Source organism: Triturus cristatus, chromosome 4_1 (genome assembly GCF_964204655.1).
Source record: "Triturus cristatus chromosome 4_1, aTriCri1.1, whole genome shotgun sequence".
NCBI classification, from domain to species: Eukaryota; Metazoa; Chordata; class Amphibia; order Caudata; family Salamandridae; genus Triturus; species Triturus cristatus.
In genome coordinates, this window is record NC_140585.1 from 614,025,080 (window position 1) to 614,043,719 (window position 18,640).

Here is an 18,640-nt window from a genome sequence, read left to right on the forward strand (position 1 = left end):
TGTCACCCCGAGTGGGACGGGTATACTCAGACGTGAGTCCCGTGCTCTCCATGCCACTGGAATAAAACTGGCTGAAGAGGGGTGAAACCCCGAAACCGGTCCTAGGATGCTTGTTTCCAGTCCAGGGAGGACCTGGCCTGGCAGTTCGGGCTGGACTGTTCCCATAGGGCACAGGGTCAAGACTGATTTGCATATGGCTGGGTCCAAACTGGGATGGCATGGTGAGCAAAAAACCGATGGATTTAGGCCCAGATCTATGTACTGGGGTGAATGTATGACATTGTTCTGCATTCTGTCCATCAACAGTTCTTTTTGCATCAGTAAGATTTTGGGAGCCAGGTGAAGAGAACGCACACTTCAGTTTTCCCGTGTCCTGAATACACCTGGTTAGAGTCAGCCCCATGTCTTCCTGCTGTGAGAACCATCAATTTACAGAAAGGCTGTGCCTGGAGAACAGCCAGGAATTTCAATTTGAAAATAGCATCAACTCTAACTGGTTCAGAAACCTTAGATAGTGGATCCACATCTCCTGCCTGGAAAATGTATATACAAGTGGGACATAAACCACCCCACTTAGTTTGAGTTCCAATTCCATCTTGACCAACAAAGACAGTGTTCCAGAGAGTACTTGAAGGACTGCTTTTTGACCAGGACTGGTTTCTACCTGAGGACCCGTCACCCAGAGGTGATAAAACATCACCTGAAGCCTGAAACTTGCTGGAGAAGCTTAGGGTCTAATGAAATGCTTACAATTCTGTCTGCCTGCTCAGAGAGGAAAGGAGAGGCCTGCAGGAGAAGAGGAGGAGGAGGAGAAGAAGTCAAGCATTTTCCCAGGATGTGACTAACTGCTGTGAGGGAGTGAAGTCAGTCTTGACCCAAAGTCTGCAGGGCCGATGGTATCCCATTGCTGCTTCCATTGCTAGCTGCAAAAAGTAGTATTTACCAAATTGTCTCTGTGTGGCTCAGCATTCCCACCATCAATCCCAGGGCTAAGTGCTAAAGCTACCACCTAAGGTGCTCACAGGAGAGACATTGCTGCGTAAGTCTCCTTGACCACAGCTGCTGAAGAGGAGCAACTGTCTACTCTGGCCTCAGAGTCACATCTGTCAGAGATGAGCATCCAACTAAATTTAACTCCAAGGCCGCAACTGCCAAATATGAGAATCTCTCTGTGTTGGCTTCTAGGACAACAGCTTCTGAAGACAAGTGCCCGCCTGCATTGGCCTCCGATGTCCCAACTGCCAAAGGTGAGTGTCTCTTTTGCACTGGATCCAAGGGCCATAACAGAGCAACTGCCTGTGTTTCCCAGAAGTTTGCAACCTCCAACAAACCCACCAAGTGTATGACTGTGCACCCGTGATCCAGATGAGGTCTTGAGTGCTGTCCATGGTCTCACGCACCATCGCTTAATATCAAATGTGTAAAAACACTGCTCATACTAGCCCATGTCTGGGACTCACCAGCATCATTAATCAAGTTTTGTGGTACTTACTATGTCTGTATAAATTAAGAATGTGCGCCTGAATGTGAGCAGTGGAAAACTGATACTGCATGCTAGCCTTTGCCGGCACAGACTTCTTTGGACAAAAAGATAATTAAAGTGACATATGGAACAATCTTTGGGGCAATCTCTAGTGATCTACACCTGTGTCTAGCTTATGCCTTGTTAGACCTGGCATCGGTTGGTGTGTTCCCCCCTGACCTTTTTGGCTGCCAACCTCATGTTTTGACCTTGTTTTGCTGGCTTAGGACTTTGAGCGCGTTTGACACTGCTGTGCAGTGCCAAAGCGCTGTGCTAGTCATATACATACTGGCAATTGGTGTATATATGATTGACTGATTTGAGTTAGCTGTAAGTGCCTTGTCAAGGGGTATGACTTATACCCGGGGCTTGTATCTCAAATGCACCTCCGTGGACACCTACTGCATTGGTTGTGCCGTCCACGGAGGTAGCTCATCGATTGTGCCACAGGTTTGTCCTAGTGGGCCCTGTGTGAACGGTTTACTGTTACTCGGCTTGGAATTTAAAAAGCTAGGTGCCAAGGTTCTGCATGTCTCTTACTTTATCAGAGTTCTCACTGGGGACAGGGTGCAGTGTTGGGAAGAAGTAGAGCATGTGCGCTTTACATGCAAGGGTCGTGAATGGAACCAGGTGATGTGTTCAGTATGACAGAGCCTGCTACTTGCATTGGATTAGCATGGTGTGCAGTATTTCCTACGGGCAGAATAGTAACTGTATCGTTTTTGGTATTGACGAGTTTGTAATGGCAAATACTCTCTGGTAGTGCGAATGCATTCGACAATACGTGTGTGGAAATGTTACTGTTGGGAAAGAGAGCATTTTGATGTTCATGGCTCTGTGTGCCTGTGCACCTGTCTTCTAATTCACAACTGGGTGCAAGTGGGACAGCCACATCTGTGCATTCCTGATAGAAGGCCATAAACTAGGGACTCAAGGGAAACTGTGGACCTTTGACTCTGAGGGCCTTGCTGGGAGGGTTACATGGGGATGAAATTGGCACCTGCATTTGAATCGGTAGAGTCTTGGCCCCACTAATAATAGTGACCTAACCTGCCGGAGTAGGATGACAGACCGGACAGAATTAAGAGCGAGCATGTGCATTTTAAAGTTTGCCTCATGAACTGATTGCATCTTCAATGGCCATCGTGGATATCACTAGTGGGACTCTGGCCTCAACAGCCAGAGATGCTTTTGGATTTGGGACCATACTACGCTGGTTCAACGCTCGGACATCGACATGAAGAATCATTAGGGATGGAGAGATTGCAACTGGATTATCTGCAGACTTGTGGTGGACTGGAGCTTGTCGTGCTATATAAAGGGGACTATCACTTGTTGGATTTTGCCTGGACATTGCTGGCCTGCAGCTAAGTACCAACTGTCATGGCCTGGGTCCTGAAGTACTCTCCAAGGACCGGTGAGCTGGCCTCCTGCCCACGAGATCCTAGGGACACAAAGGATCTCACTGTCTCCACATGATCATAAGGACCGCACTGGGTGCAGCACAGGCAGGTGGAAGTGATCGTGGTTGGGACAAGGACTGTCCTGACGTACACCTTCATCATGCTGTGCAGAGGAGTGTGCCCTTAGAGAATCAGCCACCTGAGGTGCCAGGAAATTAAGAGTTCGAGGAGGGCAGGGGAAACTTGCAGAGTCCGAGGGACCCGTGCTTGCAACCAGTGGACCTGTGCTAGCTTGCGCTCCAGAGCGTGTGGTGTCTGAGGGGTGTTGGGGAAACCTGAGCCAGAAGCTAAAACTGTCTTCGACCTCCAGATCAGGAGGGTGACAGAGGCTGACATTGCAGCCTCTGTCTGATGTCATTGGCTCCCTCTCCCTGGACCCACACAACAAGGTGCTTTGTTGTGGAAAACACCATGACGAGGCCTGTTTGTGAACATTGCTGTACTTTCAATTAATAAGGATATTAAAAACATGTGAAAGAAAGTATAAAGTATGTTCTTCAATGTATGTTTTGCTATGTACAAAGGACAATACTTCACTATGGATTAGGTTAAAAAATATTGTGCAATAAATGTGGTGACTTATCGTAACTGTCTGTTTTATGATTACGACCCACTTCTGTTGAAGCTAGATTTCTTTCTAAAATACCTAAAGCCACTCATATTAGCACTAGGCAAACAAAAAATGTGTGTTTGTTCAACTACAAATAACATACAAATACCTAGGTCAAGTGACGGAATTGTTGGTCTAGTTAAGGAATTGTGCAAAAGTAGTCGCTTTTTGCTCAGACGATTCTTCATTTGATAAAGCCAAAACAGCTGCATGTGTTGAGAGAATAGTAGCAGATAAAATGTATTATCTTCAACTGATGTCATTACATCGAAATATAGAAGAAAAACATCAATTTAATCAGTGTTTGGAAAGATACGGTATATATTTCGAAAATAGTCAAATATTAAATGATTACCAAAAATTGAATAATCCTGTTAAACTCAGCAGAGAAGGCGAGAAAGACATCAGGCGAGTCTCTGAGAGCTTTAATGAAGCCCAAAATGCAGCACATAAAACCACAAACCAGCCACAGGAGGAGCAATTCTCACCCAACAGAAATAGAATCCAGTTGACAGTGCATTACATGTGACACTCCAAAGATTCCAGTGACATAACTACTGACCAGATCAGGCTTTAATGGAAGCACATAGCCATCAGAACAGCCACAACAAATCACTAGCAACTTTGAAAAAGAAACGAGTTAACATAAAAGTTAGTAGGTGTTCACCTTTGCTTTTGCACACCTACTGAATATGTCATTTGTTCATAGTTCTGCACCAACGTTTATGCCCTGATCAAACTTGAAATATGAATTTCATATGTGGCAGTGCATGCTAAACTCTTGCACTACAGGAGGCCACAACCTTCTCATCCTACTGTGGATACATTCCGACTTGCAACAGGGTGAGCATAGAAATATATTGCATCTCTAATGTACACTGCTTTTACTCCCTGTCACAAAGGAGAGTCTCAAAAACATAATAGACAGAATATGCTCACACCATGACAAAATGCATATGTGACACACCTCTTCTGTGTTACTCTTATAGTGTCTTGGGTATATTTTGAATACTATAGTTTCATGTTATTCCATTGTCTCTTCAACCTTATGTGTCTGCTTAAAATAGTCTCTCTGTTGAACCCAGTTCCTCCAAGTTGTGCTTCACAGTGCTTCCTGGGTTTCTTCCACATAGTATTTACTGGGTGCTTAGCGATGCTTCCATGAACTAGCCTTGGGTGACTCCAGATAGCATTTCAACGCTCTCCCAGCAGTGCTATATAGTTGCTTAATAATACTTCCAGGGGTGGGCTGTTTGTCATTGCTGGTGCTATACAGTTTTCACTGCTGCAGATACTTCCTGGTACCGTTGGCCTCTCAGTGACTCCAGTCGGATGTTCCTCAGTCACTCCTGGGTAGACTCTATGTAGTACTCCTTGGTGGTTTAACAATTGACTCCATATACCTAGTGAAATCAAATAATGCACATCCATGGCAGTTTCTGCATATGATACTGCCCCCCCTTAAGATTGTAAATATTTGCCTGTGTGACTGTGTCTAGTCTTACACACTCCACAACACGCCTAGCTTCTATGCAGTGACATTCAATGCTCTGTGCTCCCACCGCAGTCAGACTTCACTCACCTCATCCAACATGCCATATGTAGGCAAAACAAACAACAACCTTTCAATCATACACTCCAAGTGGCACAAAGGAACTCCATGTAAATTTGAGCTCTTCACAACCTTGTTAAGGGGGATGAACCAGTATATAAAATATAAACTTGGACCTCCCCAAAAGTGCTTTTGGCCTTGCAAATTCAGAAATAATGACCAAACATCCATACTTGCATGAAATTACACAACAAATTAAGGAATGCATTGATTGCTTTAGAATCTCAGCACTCTTAAAAGTTATGATTTCATTTTTTTATTCACGAAATGTATATGTATGATTATATGTGAAAGAATTATTTGTGATACAATAAAAATGTGAGCTTCTGATCAAGGTTTTTGATCACTTTCTGTTTAAAAGCAACCTCAAGTGGCCTCCCCACTACTTGAGCACAATAAAAAACGATATATAAGCATGATCATTCATAGAAATGTAAAAAGAACACTTTTATTTCAATTTTACTTTTTTTAAATCATGTGTATGTTTCCAGACGTACACAGGTTACATAGCATAGAAAATTCAAAGTAATAATGTTTTCAAGAAACTGATTTTACCTGCTGGCTGATAGAAATTGGTTTACTGATTGACTGGGGTGTGAGCCCTGGTGAAGCAGCAGTCACAATCCTAGTCAGGGTAAGTCACAAGCAACCCCCAAATTAACCTGTGGTCCAACGCCTGGTAGCTTGGCACTGGCTAAACTTACTGGCAATGTGTTAAGTATCTGTGCAACACTTCAAACAGTAAAACAGTGAAAACACCACACAAATGATCCCACAGCAGGTTAGAAATATAGAACAAAATGTAATAAATAAAACAAGACCAAAATTGACAAAAATGGAATCAGTAGAACCGGACCTATGAAGTGTTAAAGAATATACTGCAATATAGAGCCTAAAAGCATAAAGCATCAACCATAGCTATCTGATTGATCTGGACCGGATCAAAGTCAAAAGTTCAAGCTGACCGCATTGAAACATGGTTCGCATTTAGTCCAGCTGGAGTTTTACCTTCTCCAGTTTTGTGCCAAGAGTCCCATTTGCATTAGAGAGGGCTGCAGGGATCATTGAGAGTGTCCCTGACCGTGGTTGGCGAGGCATGAGGAGCAGGCCGGGCAGAATGGCAGTCCTTATCGTAGCACAGGTGTCCTTCTTCATGGCAGAAAAAACAGGTACAAAATGGGGAAGTACAAAGTGAGAGGTCTGGCAGAATATACACAGGTCCAGAAGTGTACTGAAGAGTTGATGTCTGAAGTCCTTCTTTTATACACAGTTGTGCCTTTGAAGAGGGGAGAAGCTTTCAGAGGCATCTGAAGTGCACCGATGCCCTGCCTTCCCTGCCCTGGCTCCAGACAAACTACAGGGGGTATGCAGACCTTTGTGTGGAGACAGAACACAGCCTATTCATGTGTAAGTAGGGCTGGGCCCAACTTCTCCCTCACACCCTGCCAGTGATGGCCTATCCAATCACACCTAAGCTCCCATTGTGTGTGGCTATCTAGGAGAAATACACAAAGCCCAACTGTCACCCACACCCAGTCATGTGACTCAGAGACAGGCTGCAGGCAAGTTAATGCCAACTTTCTAAAAGTATAAGTAATCATTATGCGAGGATGCACTCCTCCCCTTGTAATCTTCACTTACTTCTTTCAATTTAGACTTGACAATTGCAAGTGTTAACTGGTGCCGCCGTCTATCCCAATATCGTGGCAATGTGGTTAACAGATTAATATGTGCACGTGTTTTACGTGCACGCCAGTCGCACGGCTCAATGCGGGGATTGTTCCTCGCATTACACTTGTAAATATCTGAAATTCCATTTTCAGTCCACGAGATAGACCAATATTTTTCCAATTTTTCAGTACTTGTACTAATTATAATCCAAAGATCACAGTCACGACGAAGACAGCTGAATTCCATGATTTGCTTTTATTGCATAATTTTCAAATGGTGCTGCGTGCCCATCCGGGCTTTAACATAGACAGGTCAAATAAAGCAGTTCATTTTAGTGGCCTCATACGATATTTCCCAGTGCATTTCGAACTGTTAGGTTCTTCGTCAGGGGTAACTGCAAAAAGACATAATAACAGAATATCTACACCACCTGCTTAGAGTAAACAATACTCAATAGTGCGAGTGAAACAACAACTAAACCCCATTGTTAATTGCAAACCCATGCCACTCCACCCTCGTGAAAACGTACTTCAATCTGTATGAAAAACGTATCCGTTCATCCACAACCTAAACGACTAAACCAAAAAAACTTTGTCTGCTCAAAACCCCACTCGTTCATGAACATAAAATTGCTTAACGCTACAACCTTTCCAAACTCCTTCCCCATTTCCACTCAGTTACCTATCTTGTGCCTGCACCTTTTAAATCCCTTAAAAAAATAGTGTATTATCTTCAAAGTAGCGGCCGGCAGCCTAAATACATCCTCCATATTCTCTCCAACGGCCAAAAATGCAAGTTCTCTCTCCTGCGCATGCTTATCTACGCCCTCTAAAAGTGGCATTTTCAGAACTGTTTTTTTAAATCCAACTTCACCATAAATTTTGATTTTAAATTAGGAATCCAGAGACACCAAACATGAACTGGTTTTCTTTTCCCATTTGGACATTACACCTATAAAATGTAATAAGGCTATTCCAGTGATACTCTATGGGAGAGATGGGCCTTGTTGTAGTGAAAAACAAATGTAAGAGTTTTTCTCCACCAGGACATGTGAAACTTAAAATTACATGTCCAACTTTTTTACTATACTGCACCTTGGCCCTGGGCTGTCCAGCGCCTACCTTAGGGGTGACATATATGTATTAAAATTGGACCTGGCAAAAAGTTTATTTTGCCAGGGTGATATGGCAGGTTAAAACTGTATATGCAGGCTTTACAGCAACAGACCTGAGACACGCTTAAATGGCTACTTAAGTGGCTTGCACAATCACTGCTGCAGATTTACTAGTAGCATTTAATATACTGACCATGAGCCCATGTAGTGTCACTTTACTAGGGACTTATAGCTAACTTAAATATGCAAATTGGGTATAAGCCAATTATACTATGTTTAGAGTAGAGCCAACAAGCACTTTAGCACTGGTTAGCAGAGATAAAGGGAACAGAGTCCTAAAGCCAACAAAACAAATTCAGAAAAAAGTAGAAGGAGAAAGGGAGAAGATTTGGGGGGGGGGGCTGCAAAAGGGGCCAGGTCCAACACTGGCTACATTTAAAAAGCAGGTGCTTTTATAGAGTAAATGAAAGGTATTTGTTGTGTTTTTTTTATATTTCTGCGAGTGTGCTGAACGAGCATCCCAACAAAAGTCACTATTTCAGATCTTTAATGGATAAAAATTCAATGTTGGCACTTCCCCATCTTAAACCCCTCCTGAACCATTGTCAGGGCTAATATCAGGATGAATGAGGCTGTTGTCTGGGTGGTTAGAACCTCCCGTAAGGGCACTTTGTAAGTGTATGCATTGGTCTGAACTTCTGTGCTGGTGGCCGCACAGCCAAGGTGAGGGCTGGAATCTCTAGTTTACAATGACAAGCATCCCTCAGCTGCATGCTAAATGGGACGCTATCTCCTCTCTCAAAGTGGAGGGACTCCATCCACCAGTGTCAAGCCCCCAACTGTGCCCTGTTCTAACTGCATATTTTTCATACTGCACATCACAATGACCCCTAACTCATAATGTACCTTTCGCCATGTTGGCATCCATTGCTGGTTCTTTGTGCAGCTACCAATGAAACTGTGTGTGTCAGTGCATAGTGGGGGAAGTACAGCGAGAGCTGCAGAGTGTGCTGCAATTGCCTCTTGATGCACCTGGAGTTCACCATATCTTACCTTGGTAGCACCTTTCAGCCACACTGCTACCCTAGCTTACAACAGTAACAATTAGCAGTGGTCATTTTGCAAGGAAAAAAGTCAGTCTGCTCTAGCAATTCACCAGGAATACTATCTGAAAGAGCATTCGATATTTTAGAAAATATGCACCAATGAGTTGGTCTGAACTGCTAGGATGATGGGACTCTAGTCCACTGGAACTCAAATATGGATCCCTTGTTCTGTACAACACAGGTTGCAGGTGAGCTTAATAGGGCTGGTGGCAGCCCTCAGCGACAGATGGCGACTCGCGTAGCAAAGGGGCAGACTGTGTTTCTGGACGCCCTTAACCTGCAGTGTCTAACCACTCGGCTTAGAATTCAAAATGCCTATCGCTCTTGTTTGTTTGTTCCTGGTAACTGGTCCAATCAAATGTATCAAACCGTAGAGCTTATGTTTTACAGCTTTTTTCTTTTAAATGTTGTAATGCCCTTTTCGGTCTAATTCATACGAAATAATACTGCAAATAAATGAAAATTAAATAGTGTGTGTTTGGGTAAGTATGTTTGTGTGTGTATGTATCTTTGCATGAGCGTGTGCATCTCTGCGACTGTTTGTGCACACATGCATGGTAGTGTGATCATGTATATCTGAGTGCCTCTATCCAGACACATTGCCTTTTATAAATATGGGTTATTGATTGAGCTCTTGTTTGTTTATTGATTTACACAGGTATCATACATGGAAATTTATGTTTGTGTAATTTTTCTTTATTTTAAGAGATTCTGTTTGGTTATTTCCAATCCTTGAAGAGTGTATCATAATTTTGTAAAAAACACAAAACCTGCAAATCACGAGTGACGGTGCTCTCTTTCAGGCTACTGTTGCTGCATTTGCAGCCAGCGAGGGCCACTCCCACCCTCGGGTGGTGGAGCTGCCGAAGACCGAAGAAGGACTTGGCTTCAATGTCATGGGCGGGAAGGAGCAAAACTCCCCAATCTACATTTCCCGCATCATTCCGGGAGGGGTGGCAGAGAGGCAAGGAGGACTCAAACGGGGAGACCAACTGCTTTCTGTCAATGGAGTGGTACGTATACAACTTCCGGTCAGTCCCCTAGCTTGGGACTTTCACAGAGGCTTGTAACTGAGTGATGAGGATCTAGAAAGTATATATTTACAGGCACTAATACCCCACTTGCAGCCAGTGAATGTAATAATAATGCCGCTGGCAGCAGAGCTGTGTAAACAGCATCATTACACTACTCTCTGACAGCACACTATGCCATCCAATCACTGATGTGGACGAAACGCGTATGGGAACCTACAGTCCAATCGTTTTTCTCGTGCAATAATCAGTCCACGCAAGGTACTTTTAGCGTAAAAGGCCATTTTATTAGGACAGGGTTGGACAATCATAACCATAAACATAACACAAATCCCCAACAATCCCCAACAACAACATTTCTCACTATCCCATACTCTCCAAGACTCCAACTACTCCATCCCCACTTCACACCGCAACCTTCTCACTTCCATTCGCTTCCTCACTTCTCTTCCAAAACTCCACCATCATCTCCATTCGTTGTACACTGGTCTGACGCACCCCCACGTTTCCCCAGTATCCCCCTCCCCGGAAGGGTGAGTATGCCCGTCATGGACTCCTCCCCCCTCCCCAATCCGCCAACCAGGGAACCCCCGGAGGGCGCTTACCTGCCCCACCCCGCACAAGTGCACCTTTCGCCCTCAGCGCATCCCACTCCTGCCCCACCAGAACACCTCATGACTGCTGCTTCTCAGGCCCAGGTTACGCTCGTACACCTGCCTGTCAGAAAACTTGGCAGCCCAATGCGCAAATGAATGTCCCACTATCCAGGTAACCGTCTTGGCTCCGGGACCCCCAACACAACCTACGAAGAAAAGAGGAGCGTTAGAAACAAGAAAAGTCGCACAAAAACGCTCACACAGCCGCCGCGCTCCCCCCGCCCTACTTCCTAACGTACCGCTCGCAGCAGCGCGAACGCCATCTACCAATCTTCCTGATCTTATCCCAGGACCAACCCAGCCGCGCCGTCGCCGCGCCGATCCGAAAGGAATGGGTCCCATACCCCGCCGGGTCCCTGCCTAGGCGCCGCAAAGCCATGCGCAACACCACCAGTAGCTGGAAAGCCGTGACCCTCTTCCCGGAAGCATGACAGAAAATCTCACCCGCCATCCGGCCGCACTGCCCGCAAAAACTGCTCCACTCCCGCACTGGGCAAACTCCCAACTCCCCTGACTCGCTCAGCCACACCCACGTGCCTCTTCCAGCCTGATCCGTCTTGGAACGCCCCAACCATAGCCCCAGGCGCACCCCATCCAACCGAACATCCTCAAACCTCATCCCCAGCCCCCCCCCCTACCCCCCAGCAATTCCGAAACCCAGAAAGCCCCAAAGAACATCCACGTCATACATAAGCGAAACAACGCCAACTCATTCATGTCGTAACAAAGAGAACCCAACCCCGCCAACACGTCCACCAACAGCTCAAAAGTAATCGCCTCGCGCAACGGCGCCCCCCCCGCCCTCCCCGCTCCCTGGTCCAGCCCTTCAGCATCCTGCTCAGCAACTCACCCCTGGCTGGATCAAAACCCAAATAAATCATCCCATAGAAAGAAATCCCCGCCAATTTACCTGCAATCGTCACTGACGACAGTCCTCTAGCCATGCAGTGAAACACATACCGCATGACACCTTCCTCACACTCCCGCTGAGACATCCGCCACGCATCCTGCGACCAACCCAAGAACACACCCAACTCCACCCATGCCAGACGATACGTCCGCCGCGTGGACTCGGCAACAGACTGCTCCACCAGATTCACCACTCTCACTCCCCCCAGCTCCAGATACCCTCCGGCACCTTGGTCTTGGCAAAGTCCGCTCCGGGCGCCAACCTTCGGAAACGCTGCCACTGCGAACGAGACAATGCATCCGCGATGTCATTGCTAGCGACCGGCACATGTTTCGCGCGAAACAGCACATTGAAGCGCAGGCACAGCAGCATGAAACTTCGCAGCAAGCGCAGCACCCGCAGGTCCCTTGCCCTCTGATGGTTCACCAAATCCACCACCGTCCGGTTGTCCACATGAAAAAGCACCGACCTGTTCTGGAATTCCTGTCCCCACACCTGCAGCGCCACCAACAGCGGAAAGAACTCCAAAAACGCAATACTCCTGCCCTGTGTCAACCAGTGCGCCGGCCACTGCTCCGCACACCACCGACCGTCCCAAAACACACCAAAGCCGCGCGCCCCAGCCGCATCCGAAAAAATCTGCACCTGCCATACCATGTCGTCATCCGCGAAATCCAAGGAGACCCCATTGAAGTCACTCAAGAACCCCTGCCACACCCGCAGATCCGCACGGACACCCACCGAAATCCGCACCCGGTGATGAGGCAACACCGCCCCCGACATGGCCAGCCCCAGTCGCCTGCAAAACGTCCTGCCCGCCCGCACCACTCTGCACGCAAAGTTCAGCAAGCCCAACAAACGCTGGACGGACCTCAAATCGATCTTCCGTTGCAAAACAACTTGGCTCAAACAGACCTGCATCTCCGACACCTTCTGCTGGGGAAGGCGCGTCATCCACTCCACTGAATCCAACTCAATTCCCAGAAATGCCAGACAACAACTGGGCCCAGCCGTCTTCTCCGGCGCCAACGGCACCCCAAACTCCCCCGCCATCCTCTGAAAATGGCGCAAAGCCGCCCGCACTCCCCCGACCGACCTCGGCCGACGAACAAGAAATCATCCAAGTAGTGGGACACCAGCCGGTGCCCCGCCCTGTCAGTGAAGGCCCATTGCAAAAAAGAACTGAAAGTCTCGAACAGAGCGCAGGAGACCGCGCACCCCATGGGCAAAACCTTGTCCACAAAGATGGCCCCCCCAAACTGCATGCCCAACAACGAGAAATCCGCCGGGTGAATGGGCAGGAGGCGAAACGCCGACTTGATGTCGCACTTGGCCAGTTCCGCCCCCCGCCCACACAACCTCACCAACCCAATCGCATCATCCACCGACGCATACAGCACCCGAGAATCCTCCTCCGCGATGAAATCATTCACCGACCGTTCCTCAGGCCATGACAAATGGTGAATCAAACTAAACTCGCCCGGTTCCTTTTTTGAAACCACCCCCAAAGGGGATATGATGAGTTCAGGTAGCGGCCACGTGTCAAACGGGCCGGCCACTCGACCTTCCAGCACCTCCTTCCGCAATTTAGCCTCCACCACCCCCGGCAACTCCTTCGCCGACCGCAAGTTCTCCGCCCATCTGCACTCACGCGGCCCCTGGTACCCCACTCGAAACCCTTCCGTGAATCCCCAGAACAGCCTCAACGCCGCTGCCCGATCCGGGTAGCGGGAGAGCCAAGGACCCATGGCCTCCACACTAACTGGCGTAGGAGCCCTTTGGCCCAGCCTGTCCCCTGCCCTTTGTGACCCGCCACTGCTCGGAAGGGGTGGCCAATGTGAAACATTGCGTGACCGGATGCCTGCCTCCGCACTTAGAACACTCATGTTTAAATCTGCAGGGGTGTCGGGTGCAAAACCCCTTGTTGAAATTCCAACAGATCCCTGTGGTGGCTCCCCCACTCTTAGCAGGCTGTCCTGATGCGCCTGCAGCGGCAGCCTGCCCACCCGCACCCCCGGCTCCACCGGCTCCCCCTCCCGCCCCCCCCGAGGCGGGACGTGACTGAAAAGGCCGATAGGCCACCGGAAGCCCACTAGCCGTGTGCGTGGACGCAGAGGACTGCGTGGAAGACATCCACTGGACCCACAACTCCTGATCTACTTCCCCCCAGGGCTTGTCAGGGTTGATGCTGATCCGAGCCCGAAATTCCTCATCGTAACTGAGCCAGGCGAAACCCCCAAAGTGCATCTGCGCTTTCCGTATGATATCCATGTATTTGAATAACGCAATCGCCCTATCCTGATGCTTCTCACAATAAATACTGGCATAGATCAAGAAAGCCGACGTCCAATTTTCCATATTTACCGGCACCCGCGGCCGCCTCGTCAACTCCCACTCCTCCTCTTTAGACCCCTCTTTCGCCTGAATCTCCCGGTGCAACAGCTTGAAAACGTCCACATACTCGTGTTTCCAGATCCTGCCCCTCGTCTTCTCGGACAGATGGGACCCCAACGGCATCGCCAATCCCATATAAGGCAGCTTCTTCTTATGTTTCTCTCCCTCCTCCTCTTTCCCTTCCTTCTCCCCCTCCTTATCCGTCTGAACGCCGGCCCCCACAAGCCGCTTCTCATCCCCCTCCGGGGCCGCTGCCTTAGCCGGCACCTTCGGCTGTGCCGACTCTCCCACCACCCTCACTGACCCATCCCCCACCCCCACAGACCTACACAACTTCCGGCGCCCCAGACCGGTCCCCTCATCCCACACTCCCCACCATGTGCTCTCACCTGTCAGAGTGCGTGGCACCTCCTGCGCCCGTCCGCCGGGACCCGGGGCTGACACCCTCGCCACTGGCGCCGTGCTGCAGCTGGCTTTGTCGGCCTGGAAAACACCAAACTTCCGCGTTGCCTCGTCCCCATCACCTCAGGCACTTCGCCTTCCTCCAACTCCTCACTCTCCGACTCGTAATCCAGCTCTTCGACCACCACAGGCTCACTGGGCTCCACGCGCACTTCACGCACCACACGCTTCACGCCTTTTCCTTTCTCTCCTTGAACAAACTCATACTCCGGCGCCGAGGATGCGCGCTCCCTTGATGGAGGGCAGGCCGCCGCGGACCCCCCTACTGCTTCGCCCCGGCGTCTGGAGGCCGTCATGTGCCCCGCCGGCCCTCCCCGGCCTCTACCAGCAGTCTGCGCTGGCTTGGATCCCCCCCCCTCGTGACCGGCATAGTCCGAGGGGGCCCCAGCGCCACCAGGTCTCTGCGACGTCAAGTCCGTCCCTGCCTCATCCAGCCACACCCAGCGCCCGCGCCCCCGCGCCGGCCCCGAGTCCCCCCCGCGCGCCGCCACCCGGTCCACTGCCCGCTCCCCCTCCCTGGCCGCGCACATCTCCTCCCATCGCCGCTCCGTCTCCTCGATCAGCCGGCGCTGCTCCCGGATACGCTCCTCCAGAGACATCTCCACCCAACGGTCCTCCCACCGCCCCTCCCCCGCGCCCCGTGCCCCACGGCCGCGCCCTGCACCCCCCGAGGGGCCAGGCGTCCCATGCCCCGCCCCCCGCCCCCCCACTCCTTTAGCCGGTCCCTTACCTTTACCCACCCGCCCTCCGCTCTTCCCCTTGCCCCCACCCGCCGCCCTCACCCCCGGCCGACTCGCTCCCCGAAAGATACAGGGCGAAATCATCCCCCACCTGCTCCTCTGACTCCCCCTCCGGATCGCTGTCCTCACTGTGGTCCACCAAACACGAGGCCCCCCCACTGCCCCGGCCCCCCCCGACCCAGCCGCGCCCCCACAGCACCGTCCGCATCGATACACACCCCCCCCACCCCCCCCAGGCACCTCCGCCGCCGTCCCCAAGGCCGGGAGGCTCAGATGCCTATCCCCGGGTTTCACAACAGTCCCTGCCTTCTTGCCCCCCCCTCGCGCACCCGCCGCGTGCTTCTTATGAGGCGGTTCCTCCATGCAGGCCGCAATGGCTGCCGCCACCCCCGCGGACGCCGAACGCGGTGTCCGAGACATCCCCACCCACGCCTGTTCCAACACGCCCGGCCGCAACAAATCAGCCCTCCCCGCGCGTCCTAACAACTGAAGCGCCGCCCGCACCGCCGCATCGTCCGGCACCTGAGCCCCCCCCCGCCTCCATAACCGCTCACGCTCCGCCGCAAAACACCGCCCCCGCCCTCGCCGACCCTACCCGCCACACACAGGCCGCCCACCATCGCCTGACGAGGCCGCCACAAACCGCTCCACAAACTACAACCGTGCCCCCCGCTCACCGTTCCGAAGCTCCCGCCAATACCAAGACCTCCAAAAAAAAATCCACGAATAGTGCTCCGCAAACCCGACGATCCCCCAACGATCCACTAGCTGACCCACCCTGAGGCGCTGGGGAAAGGAAGAGGAAGGACTTCCTCTTCCTCCCCCCTTTAACCCCTATCTGACGACCCCACCCTTTATCCCACCCCTTCCTCCCCTGTCCTTCACATTGCGCGAAATCCCCGGGGGAAGACTAGACCGCTGGTCTTACTTCCCCCGGGGGCCGCATTGCCTGTAATAAGGCATATTTATTGTGCAGTCGTTTTTAGAAGCATCCATATTGCTGTTTTCTTTCTAACTGCCTCCGTGGTCAGCTTCGTTGGGTTTTAAATTGTGGAAAGAAGTAACTAGACATCTTGAGGAATGACAGGCTGGGGTTAATCTCATTCCCAGGTGTTCACCATATCCATGACCTCACATATATCATCACGAAAAGCATCTCCATGAAATAGCATTAAAAAGTGCAAAATGACATAAATGTTCTCTTGGAAATCATCATGTTTAACTCCCTATGTTAACTGTTGAAGCATATACCTGGAAGCAGGACTTAATCATATTGCTTGGATATGTCATTTAATAAAACATATTAATGAGTGACTAGTTTAACCAGCTCTAAATGAAGCCCACTTGTTGAGATAAACTAAATGAGCAAAATCTTGATCGACTCTCTCGTGTCTTCAGCTGCTAGTGAGTGGAACGTGTATAAAATAGTTGTATTAGTGGAGTCCATAAACACCTGAAGGAATACACCTTCAGTCCGTTTCCAAAGTCAATGTGTCTTATACCCGTAAAGTAACAGATACTCATGTATTGTGAGTTGGGGGCTGTTTGGGCGAGGTATATTTTTGATTGGAGACAGTGCTCTGTTGGTGCTACACAAGTGACATGCCTTTAGATGGGAAAACACACAAAAATTGAATTTAATAAAGTGGCCTGCAAATCACATTTTTTTTTAAATTGCAACTCTCAATAAATACACTGCTAGACCTTCGGAACCACAAGGGGGAAACAAGCAAGGCCAATGCCAATCGGTCACGCCTGGAAGTAAAGGAAAGGACTGTTTGCTATTGTAGGATTGATCGTTTTTTTGATGTTTATTTCTGATGGGTGTGCATGCAGTGAGGCAAGAAATTATGGGGATACATCGGGCAGAGACGTACAAGCAGAGAGTGGTGAAGATCCGGCAGAGACACAGAAGGGGCGTGGTCAGTAAGGCAAGGTATATTGGGGCAGAGGTGAGCAGGCACAAAGTGGAGAAGTACAAAGAAAGGGGTCTGTGAGCGGTGGGTCACTCCATGGCACTAAGAGCTGGGGCACGGAGGAAGATCCAGCAAGCAGATGTAATTTGTACCTCTAGTGCAGCCATCATTTCCAAGTTAATTCTTTGTCATTTGTGATCTTCTCAAACGATGCCACTTTTACATCAGGCATTTCACTTTGTCTAATTTAATGTCAGCAGATCTTCTTTAAGTGCCACGCATGCCAAACACTGAACACAATACACGTATTTATGTTTAGAGGCCCAGTGAAAAGATAACATGACAATACAGCCGGCATGGAAATAACCCATCTGCTGATTTCTGTTTAGACGCAGGGGAAAAAAGATCACAGAGAAGGCTTCTGTAAGAAAAGTTAACAGCTTCTGGAAGAAAGGCTTCCAATCTAGACCAAAAGAAAATCCTTTTTAATAAACAGAATCAGAAGCAGCTCCTGCCAAAGCTAACATCTCAAATCACAGTGCACCCTGGGCCTTACTTAAATCTCGGCTACAGACAGAAAATAAAGGATGCCTGGTAGTTTGGGTTTGTGTAATATAAAGGTAACTGGCTCCTTGGATGTGCTCTTTCCATGCCATGCGGAATGCATTTTAACATCGCAAGCATGGGTAAGTGGGAGGAGTCTGCCGATGTGAACCTTCCACCTGAAGTGAGAAGTACCGCTGACCGGGAGGTGCAGCCGACCATAGGAGGGGGAAGGTCTAACCCCCCGCCGCCGGCAGACAAGGGCACAGGAGCAGCAGAGCATGAGAGCGCGCCAAAGAAAAGGCCAGCGAGTGATCAAGTGAGTGTGGGTTCAAATGGTTCAATCAGAAAGGGGTGTGTGCTCACAAGTACAGCCTAAAAGGGGACCAGGACTAACAGTTCCCAGCTTTGTTGGCGGAAGATAGTGATCCCACCCGCCCACACCAGAGAATGTGGGTGTCGCAGCCACAGTGTGGCGAGGAGACGGGGAGTCATGAGGTCTAACAAGAAATATCTTCACAAAATTACGCAAAAGGGCTATTGCCTAAACAAGGCCCTTCGGATGCCTTACGGCTGGGACTCTTGAGAGAAGTGCAATTGCCTGAACAAGGTCCTTGGGATGCCTTACAGAAGGGACCTTGAGGCAAGTGCCTGAGCACGGTCCTTGGGATGCCTCACAGCAGGGATACTTGAGGGCAGACAAAAGGGTAAGAGATGGTCAAAGCGGGCGGAGACAGCACTTGCAGCCCAGGCATGGCCATGGGGTCATGAACGCCAGACACTCGGTAGCAAGTTGAAGCCTTGAAGCCACGACCCGCTGTTCCACGTAAGTGACAGAAGTAGAGCTGTCATGGCAGTTGGAAGGTGATTTATGACAACCTTGAAGAGAC

General features: G+C 49.6%; 1 protein-coding gene across 2 annotated transcripts in view; it reads left to right on the plus strand.

Annotated features, from left to right (window-relative positions):
• The window catches only part of LIN7A (lin-7 cell polarity scaffold A), a 407,359-nt gene that overhangs the window by 334,817 nt on the left and 53,902 nt on the right, over window positions 1–18,640 (plus strand). For both annotated transcript variants that reach the window (XM_085652980.1, XM_085652978.1), the window contains exon 4: window positions 9,902–10,111. In XM_085652980.1, coding sequence (XP_085509106.1) covers window positions 9,902–10,111 — 210 coding nt within the window. The remainder of the gene's footprint in view (window positions 1–9,901; window positions 10,112–18,640) is intronic.